The sequence below is a fragment of the Drosophila tropicalis genome, unplaced genomic scaffold (assembly GCF_018151085.1).
Source record: "Drosophila tropicalis isolate 14030-0801.00 unplaced genomic scaffold, ASM1815108v1 contig_1039, whole genome shotgun sequence".
Classification (NCBI taxonomy): Eukaryota; Metazoa; Arthropoda; class Insecta; order Diptera; family Drosophilidae; genus Drosophila; species Drosophila tropicalis.
In genome coordinates this window covers 156,873-166,665 of record NW_027172400.1, presented here as the reverse complement: position 1 = coordinate 166,665, position 9,793 = coordinate 156,873, and the positions used below count along the sequence as shown (strand labels likewise).

The following is a 9,793-nucleotide window of genomic DNA, read 5'->3' as shown; positions in this document are numbered from 1 at the left end:
AATTATGTTAGAACAGCACAAAGCAAAGAATAAGGAAATATATGATAGGAAGGTAAAAAATATTGAATTAGAAATAGGAGATAAGGTTTTATTACGTAATGATACGGGTCATAAGCTAGAATCTAAATATTTAGGCCCATACATCATAGAAGAAATAAAAGATAGGGATAACATTTTAATTACAGATACAAAGAATAAGAAACAATTAGTGCATAAAGATAGGTTAAAAATTTTAATCAATTAATATATATACATATATAAAACAAAAAAAAAAAAAAATTTTTTCAAATAATAAATATAAAACAAGAGAAAGAAATTTAAACAAATAAATTACCAACATTTAATGACATTATACATATACAAATATAATTTTACCACATGTATCATTAAACAAACACTCGAACATTCGAAAAAAAAAAAAAATATATAAAAAAAAAAAACAAAAGAGAAACAATAATAAGTAATAAATTTTTATATAAAAAAAAAAAAATTTTTTTTAGAAAATAACTCCATATAATTACGTTATTTTTCTAAAGAGGGGGGATGTAGCATGTTGTGGAATAACATATTAATAACAGTATAAACATATTGTAGCAATTAGTTACAATATTTATGTGCGCAACATTCAAGTGCATTTGCCTCTTAAGTAACATGACCACCCATGAGTGCATGGTGCTGGACAATTGCTGTGTCGGCAAATATAACACGCGCGGCCGCGTTGGCCCAATATGCAATATGATACATCCTCACTCTACCGACGCGACGGTATATAAACATACATACTCTTATGTAAACACTTATACATTTATACATAAGTATGTTTATACATAAGCATACCGCTCCCTCTGCCTGCATGACTAGCAGCGCAGCTACGCGGTCTTAGCTATAGTCGACAATTGTTATAGAATTAAGAATTATTCAATAAACTGAGCTCAAACCAAAAGGGACTATTGGTGTTCCTTAATATTTCTTTGAACCTACTACATTACTCTTTTCATTTGACTTCTCATTTGTTGCTTTGTATATTTCTTGCGGTTCATTCAGAATGCTCCCGTTTTCTGTCTCTCTTTCTGTCTGCGTCTCGCTTTCTGCATCGTTTTGTTTATTTTCTGCTTCGTTTTGTTCGTTTGCCGTTACTTCTTGCTGCTGTTGACCTTGGAACAAGTCTGCCTCGAAATTTTGCTTCTTACCGGCGCCATCGTCCGACGTATACAAAATGCTCTTTAGGTCCAAGCAATCTTTTTCAGGGAGATCCGCGCGTTTACTTAGTCCTCCGTTATGAGCAGCTCCACCTAGGTTTTTGCACCAAGTTTTATAACTGGGACTTCGAAAAATCATCAGGATTTATTGAATCCATTATTGTTTTTTAATATTTTTTTCTTTGCTAAATTATAGCTATTTCACTGGGTCAACTATGACCACTTCTGAAATTATAGCGAATAAAACATGCCTGTCTTTGGTGAGCTCTCCATAAAAACTGAGCCGCTCTCATTCTTTTTATTTAAATCTCTCTGTTCTTTTGTATTAAGTGAGACAGCACGCTTCTCGTACTGTACCACGGCATAAAACTTTAAACTAATTTGTAACAAATAAAAGAGTAAGATATACTTAACTCTAAACATATTGCACTGGGGGAAATAGTAAGATATACTTAATACTAATACATTTTGCTACATACTAATACATATTGCTACATGTGTAAGCAAGGTGTCTTTCCTTTTTTTTTGTAATCTATCGACGCACGAATTGTTGTCCTTCCGTGTGGCAAGCGATGAAATGATGGGTTTAAATATTTGTTGGTTTATTTCGCGGTTGTGCTGAAGCTAGCCGAGATTGTTGCTCGTTGCAGTAGTCCCAACTAAGGGCGGACAGTCATCAGCCGTGAATTTCACCAGATTAAGCTATGATAAGAAGAAGAACTTTTTGTCTTTTCTAAGTAGGCCATATAATGGCTTGGCAGTAGTAGCAAAATCTTTAATAAACCTACGAAAATAGGAACATAGTCCTGAAAAACTTTGAACTGGAAAATCCTTTACTGTTTGTATACCTTTATCGTCAGCTTTGATGCCTTTGCCTGTAATTAAACACCCTAGGTACTTAACACTCGTCTGATTTGATTCTAATTTGTTTTCAACCAATCTGTCAAATACTTCTTTTAAAATTTCTAGATGCATATCAAAATATTTTGTTGCTACCATAATGTCGTCTAAATATATAATAATTTTTCCAACCCAAATCATATCGGCAAATATCCTGTTTATAAACCTTAGAAATGCAGACGGCGCATTTCTGAGGCCAAATGGCATACGAAGAAATTCAAACTGACCAAGCGGTGTCGTAAACGACGTAAACTTCACTGAATCCTCATGCATGTATACATGGAAAAACCCATTCTTTAAGTGGAATTCTGAAAATAACGTTTTTCCTGCAAGTCTATCTAACAGATCATCAATAAGTGAAATAGGATAACTATCTTTTGAAGTCGCCTGGTTAGTCTTTTTTACGAGCACGATTGGGGAAACATACTGACTCACTTTTTGCTTAAGTATTCGTCAATTATTTTTTGCAATTCAGCCATTTCGCTATAAGAAAGTCGTCTTGGATTGCAGGTAGACGGACTTATGTCATTGATTGTGAATTTCATTTCGCACTTAACCTTTGTTTCATTTGGTCGATTTCTTTCCAAATAGAATTTAGAAAAAATATTTTCAAACATTGTCGTTTCTTTGAAACTTAAACTTTTGCCAACATAATATTTCGAATTTACCACGTCACAATCAATATTTAGCAGTTGGTTTTCAAAATTATCTTCATCGCTCAAGTCATGGCTTAACTTAATACTTAAACTTTTGCAACATAATATTTTGAATTTACCACGTCACAATCAATATTTAGCAGTTGGTTTTCAAAATTATCTTCATCGCTCAAGTCATGGCTTAACTTAATACTTAAACTTTTGCAACATAATATTTTGAATTTACCACGTCACAATCAATATTTAGCAGTTGGTTTTCAAAATTATCTTCATCGCTCAAGTCATGGCTTAACTTAATACTTTCGGGCATTGACTCTTTACACAGATCATCGTCAAGCTGCAGTACAATTTTAGCTTTACATATTTTCATAAAATCTCTACCTAACAGTATTGGACTTCCCATAGACTCGTTGGAAACAGTCAGTAGTCGAACGCAAACATTTTTATTCAATATTTCAACGTAACATAAAATACTTCCAAAGGCTTCAAGTTTACTTTTATTTAAACCAAAATACCCATGTTCAGGGATCCAATTTAATTTCATCTGAAACGAACTCCTTTTTAATTAAGCTAACTGCGCTTCCCGAGTCTATGAGGCATCGTAGAGAAAATACATCATTACCTATATGAACTTTTACAATTCTTATATTATCCAAACTTACTGATATTGCTGCGGGCTTCTTCTTGTTTTGACTGCAATCTGCCACTCGGTGACCCATTTCACCACATCCAAAGCAAGCACCAGTTGCTCTTATTGATTTGTTACAGTCGGCTGCTAGGTGACCCAGACAGTTGCAGTTGAAGCACCTGAATGTGGGCTTCTTCTTTGCGGAAACATTTGGCAGAGATACAGGTTTTTCCCGCTGCAGCACTATGTTGACAAATGCTGCCAACACGTCATCCTTAGACCCAAAACGTTGCATACAAGCCATCTCTCGCAAGTGACGGTCTGGTATCCCGTCAACAATATACTCGACCATCTCGTCCTCCGGCAAACGCAAGCCGCCAGCCAAGCCAACTTTGTCGTTAAAGTAATTCAGGAACGGTTCGCCGACTCACCACTTGCGTGCCTCAAACTCTCGTCGAATTATTACATTGGTCTTCTTTGATCCGAAGACTTTTCCCATGGCATCGAATATGGTTTTCACAGGCTGACACAAACAATCAGGGTTTGAGTGTATCCAGTCCAAGGCTTTGCCCGTTAGTTTGCCGAAGACAAGCAAACGTAAATTATTTTCGTTCAAGTTGAATGATCTTTCCAAACTACAAAACTAGCACAAAAGATATCCAACCCTAAACATTTCCATTACAGTCAAAATCGGGTACAAAATCTTTCACATCTTTGGCCAGGACCTGATCACCTGTCTTCGTCGCCTGCCAGCTGCTTGAGTTGCCAGACTCAGGGTTGCCAGTAAGGCGCAACAACTCGTTTCCTCTACGAACCAGTTCGATTTCTTTGCAAAGTAGTTCCAGCTTTTTTTCCAACGTGTACTTTACTGCGTTTTCTTCTTTTTGGTTCTCTTCATTCGACTTCTCTTTTGTTGCGTTGCGCTCTCCGTTGTTACTCTTTTCATTTGACTTCTCATTTGTTGCTTTGTATATTTCTTGCGGTTCATTCAGAATGCTCCCGTTTTCTATCTCTCTTTCTGTCTGCGTCTCGCTTTCTGCATCGTTTTGTTTATTTTCTGCTTCGTTTTGTTCGTTTGCCGTTACTTCTTGCTGCTGTTGACCTTGGAACAAGTCTGCCTCGAAATTTTGCTTCTTACCGGCGCCATCGTCCGACGTATACAAAATGCTCTTTAGGTCCAAGCAATCTTTTTCAGGGAGATCCGCGCGTTTACTTAGTCCTCCGTTATGAGCAGCTCCACCTAGGTTTTTGCACCAAGTTTTATAACTGGGACTTCGAAAAATCATCAGGATTTATTGAATCCATTATTGTTTTTTAATATTTTTTTCTTTGCTAAATTATAGCTATTTCACTGGGTCAACTATGACCACTTCTGAAATTATAGCGAATAAAACATGCCTGTCTTTGGAGAGCTCTCCATAAAAACTGAGCCGCTCTCATTCTTTTTATTTAAATCTCTCTGTTCTTTTGTATTAAGTGAGACAGCACGCTTCTCGTACTGTACCACGGCATAAAACTTTAAACTAATTTGTAACAAATAAAAGAGTAAGATATACTTAACTCTAAACATATTGCACTGGGGGAAAGAGTAAGATATACTTAATACTAATACATTTTGCTACATACTAATACATATTGCTACATGTGTAAGCAAGGTGTCTTTCCTTTTTTTTTTGTAATCTATCGACGCAAGAATTGTTGTCCTTCCGTGTGGCAAGCGATGAAATGATGGGTTTAAATATTTGTTGGTTTATTTCGCGGTTGTGCTGAAGCTAGCTGAGATTGTTGCTCGTTGCAGTAGTCCCAACTAAGGGCGGACAGTCATCAGCCGTGAATTTCACCAGATTAAGCTATGACACACCTTGTTAATAAATGTTGATATGGCAATTCTGTGCTGTATCTGTCAGCCCTGTACAATTGGCAACCCTAGTTAAGCTTATGTTAATAAAATTGACCTCACTCTCATCTAAGCAACCAAACGTTGTGGTTCTACACTTTTCACAAACCAACAGGTTATGGGCCTCAGTGTTAAGTGTATTCACTAAAAAATAGTGTGAAAGTATTGAGTGGTCAAGATTCGTGTATTTTTCTCGGCATAACGGATATTGCAAGAAAAAATGAGTTCGATGTACAATATTGAAAAGTTGGACGACGCCAACTATGACACGTGGTGCGTACTTGTGCGAAGCGTGTTGGTACATCAAGATTTGTGGTCAGTGGTTTCAAGAGAACTTGTGGAACCCAAAACTGATGAAGCGTTTGAAACATGGAAACGTCAAAACGACAAAGCCATGGCGGTGCTGTTTTTGTCAATAAGTGCGCCGCAATTGAACTCCATAAAAAAGTGCGAAAGAGCTAGCGAGATATGGAAAGAACTAGAAAAGTTCCATCGACCAACAGGTCCAGTGAGAAAAGTGACTCTGTTTAAGAAGTTATTAAACAAAAGAATGGCTGAAGGTGACAGCGTGCAAAATAACATATTGGAATTTTCAAACATTATTGAAAATTTGTCGGTGATCGATGTAAGTTTGCCAGAAGAGTTTACCGTAATTTTGTTGCTTGCGAGTTTGCCCATGTCTTATGAGAACTTTGTCGTGGCCTTGGAAGCTCGTGATGAGTTGCCGAGTTTCAGTGCCATAAAATGCAAGCTAGCCGAAGAAAATGAACGACGAAAGACGAACTAAACTAATTTGTAACAAATAAAAGAGTAAGATATACTTAACTCTAAACATATTGCACTGGGGGAAAGAGTAAGATATACTTAATACTAATACATTTTGCTACATACTAATACATATTGCTACATGTGTAAGCAAGGTGTCTTTCCTTTTTTTTGTAATCTATCGACGCACGAATTGTTGTCCTTCCGTGTGGCAAGCGATGAAATGATGGGTTTAAATATTTGTTGGTTTATTTCGCGGTTGTGCTGAAGCTAGCCGAGATTGTTGCTCGTTGCAGTAGTCCCAACTAAGGGCGGACAGTCATCAGCCGTGAATTTCACCAGATTAAGCTATGATAAGAAGAAGAACTTTTTGTCTTTTCTAAGTAGGCCATATAATGGCTTGGCAGTAGTAGCAAAATCTTTAATAAACCTACGAAAATAGGAACATAGTCCTGAAAAACTTTGAACTGGAAAATCCTTTACTGTTTGTATACCTTTATCGTCAGCTTTGATGCCTTTGCCTGTAATTAAACACCCTAGGTACTTAACACTCGTCTGATTTGATTCTAATTTGTTTTCAACCAATCTGTCAAATACTTCTTTTAAAATTTCTAGATGCATATCAAAATATTTTGTTGCTACCATAATGTCGTCTAAATATATAATAACTTTTCCATCCCAAATCATATCGGCAAATATCCTGTTTATAAACCTTAGAAATGCAGACGGCGCATTTCTGAGGCCAAATGGCATACGAAGAAATTCAAACTGACCAAGCGGTGTCGTAAACGACGTAAACTTCACTGAATCCTCATGCATGTATACATGGAAAAACCCATTCTTTAAGTGGAATTCTGAAAATAACGTTTTTCCTGCAAGTCTATCTAACAGATCATCAATAAGTGAAATAGGATAACTATCTTTTGAAGTCGCCTGGTTAGTCTTTTTTACGAGCACGATTGGGGAAACATACTGACTCACTTTTTGCTTAAGTATTCGTCAATTATTTTTGCAATTCAGCCATTTCGCTATAAGAAAGTCGTCTTGGATTGCAGGTAGACGGACTTATGTCATTGATTGTGAATTTCATTTCGCACTTAACCTTTGTTTCATTTGGTCGATTTCTTTCCAAATAGAATTTAGAAAAAATATTTTCAAACATTGTCGTTTCTTTGAAACTTAAACTTTTGCCAACATAATATTTCGAATTTACCACGTCACAAGCAATATTTAGCAGTTGGTTTTCAAAATTATCTTCATCGCTCAAGTCATGGCTTAACTTAATACTTAAACTTTTGCAACATAATATTTTGAATTTACCACGTCACAATCAATATTTAGCAGTTGGTTTTCAAAATTATCTTCATCGCTCAAGTCATGGCTTAACTTAATACTTAAACTTTTGCAACATAATATTTTGAATTTACCACGTCACAATCAATATTTAGCAGTTGGTTTTCAAAATTATCTTCATCGCTCAAGTCATGGCTTAACTTAATACTTTCGGGCATTGACTCTTTACACAGATCATCGTCAAGCTGCAGTACAATTTTAGCTTTACATATTTTCATAAAATCTCTACCTAACAGTATTGGACTTCCCATAGACTCGTTGGAAACAGTCAGTAGTCGAACGCAAACATTTTTATTCAATATTTCAACGTAACATAAAATACTTCCAAAGGCTTCAAGTTTACTTTTATTTAAACCAAAATACCCATGTTCAGGGATCCAATTTAATTTCATCTGAAACGAACTCCTTTTTAATTAAGCTAACTGCGCTTCCCGAGTCTATGAGGCATCGTAGAGAAAATACATCATTACCTATATGAACTTTTACAATTCTTATATTATCCAAACTTACTGATATTGCTGCGGGCTTCTTCTTGTTTTGACTGCAATCTGCCACTCGGTGACCCATTTCACCACATCCAAAGCAAGCACCAGTTGCTCTTATTGATTTGTTACAGTCGGCTGCTAGGTGACCCAGACAGTTGCAGTTGAAGCACCTGAATGTGGGCTTCTTCTTTGCGGAAACATTTGGCAGAGATACAGGTTTTTCCCGCTGCAGCACTATGTTGACAAATGCTGCCAACACGTCATCCTTAGACCCAAAACGTTGCATACAAGCCATCTCTCGCAAGTGACGGTCTGGTATCCCGTCAACAATATACTCGACCATCTCGTCCTCCGGCAAACGCAAGCCGCCAGCCAAGCCAACTTTGTCGTTAAAGTAATTCAGGAACGGTTCGCCGACTCACCACTTGCGTGCCTCAAACTCTCGTCGAATTATTACATTGGTCTTCTTTGATCCGAAGACTTTTCCCATGGCATCGAATATGGTTTTCACAGGCTGACACAAACAATCAGGGTTTGAGTGTATCCAGTCCAAGGCTTTGCCCGTTAGTTTGCCGAAGACAAGCAAACGTAAATTATTTTCGTTCAAGTTGAATGATCTTTCCAAACTACAAAACTAGCACAAAAGATATCCAACCCTAAACATTTCCATTACAGTCAAAATCGGGTACAAAATCTTTCACATCTTTGGCCAGGACCTGATCACCTGTCTTCGTCGCCTGCCAGCTGCTTGAGTTGCCAGACTCAGGGTTGCCAGTAAGGCGCAACAACTCGTTTCCTCTACGAACCAGTTCGATTTCTTTGCAAAGTAGTTCCAGCTTTTTTTCCAACGTGTACTTTACTGCGTTTTCTTCTTTTTGGTTCTCTTCATTCGACTTCTCTTTTGTTGCGTTGCGCTCTCCGTTGTTACTCTTTTCATTTGACTTCTCATTTGTTGCTTTGTATATTTCTTGCGGTTCATTCAGAATGCTCCCGTTTTCTGTCTCTCTTTCTGTCTGCGTCTCGCTTTCTGCATCGTTTTGTTTATTTTCTGCTTCGTTTTGTTCGTTTGCCGTTACTTCTTGCTGCTGTTGACCTTGGAACAAGTCTGCCTCGAAATTTTGCTTCTTACCGGCGCCATCGTCCGACGTATACAAAATGCTCTTTAGGTCCAAGCAATCTTTTTCAGGGAGATCCGCGCGTTTACTTAGTCCTCCGTTATGAGCAGCTCCACCTAGGTTTTTGCACCAAGTTTTATAACTGGGACTTCGAAAAATCATCAGGATTTATTGAATCCATTATTGTTTTTTAATATTTTTTTTCTTTGCTAAATTATAGCTATTTCACTGGGTCAACTATGACCACTTCTGAAATTATAGCGAATAAAACATGCCTGTCTTTGGAGGGCTCTCCATAAAAACTGAGCCGCTCTCATTCTTTTTATTTAAATCTCTCTGTTCTTTTGTATTAAGTGAGACAGCACGCTTCTCGTACTGTACCACGGCATAAAACTTTAAACTAATTTGTAACAAATAAAAGAGTAAGATATACTTAACTCTAAACATATTGCACTGGGGGAAAGAGTAAGATATACTTAATACTAATACATTTTGCTACATACTAATACATATTGCTACATGTGTAAGCAAGGTGTCTTTCCTTTTTTTTGTAATCTATCGACGCACGAATTGTTGTCCTTCCGTGTGGCAAGCGATGAAATGATGGGTTTAAATATTTGTTGGTTTATTTCGCGGTTGTGCTGAAGCTAGCTGAGATTGTTGCTCGTTGCAGTAGTCCCAACTAAGGGCGGACAGTCATCAGCCGTGAATTTCATCAGATTAAGCTATGACACACCTTGTTAATAAATGTTGATATGGCAATTCTGTGCTGTATCTGTCAGCCCTGTACAATTG

General features: G+C 37.1%; 1 protein-coding gene across 1 annotated transcript; it reads right to left on the bottom strand.

Annotated features, from left to right (window-relative positions):
• Positions 1-960: 960 nt before the first annotated feature.
• On the bottom strand, positions 961-9,160 carry LOC137572154 (DNA ligase 1-like). Its single transcript, XM_068283925.1, has 3 exons — positions 8,557-9,160; positions 4,066-4,623; positions 961-1,292 (listed from the first exon to the last, which is right to left on the bottom strand). The coding sequence occupies exons 1-3, from the start codon at positions 9,158-9,160 to the stop codon at positions 961-963; spliced, it is 1,494 nt and encodes a 497-aa protein (XP_068140026.1).
• Positions 9,161-9,793: the final 633 nt, after the last annotated feature.

Coding starts and splice junctions, on each gene's coding strand:
- LOC137572154 (XM_068283925.1), bottom strand. CDS start 9,160: ATGATTTTTCGAAGTCCCAGTTATAAAACTTGGTGCAAAAACCTAGGT. Junction 4,624..8,556: donor TTTTGTACCCGATTTTGACT/GTAATGGAAATG, acceptor GCAAAAACCTAG/GTGGAGCTGCTCATAACGGA. Junction 1,293..4,065: donor TTTTGTACCCGATTTTGACT/GTAATGGAAATG, acceptor GCAAAAACCTAG/GTGGAGCTGCTCATAACGGA.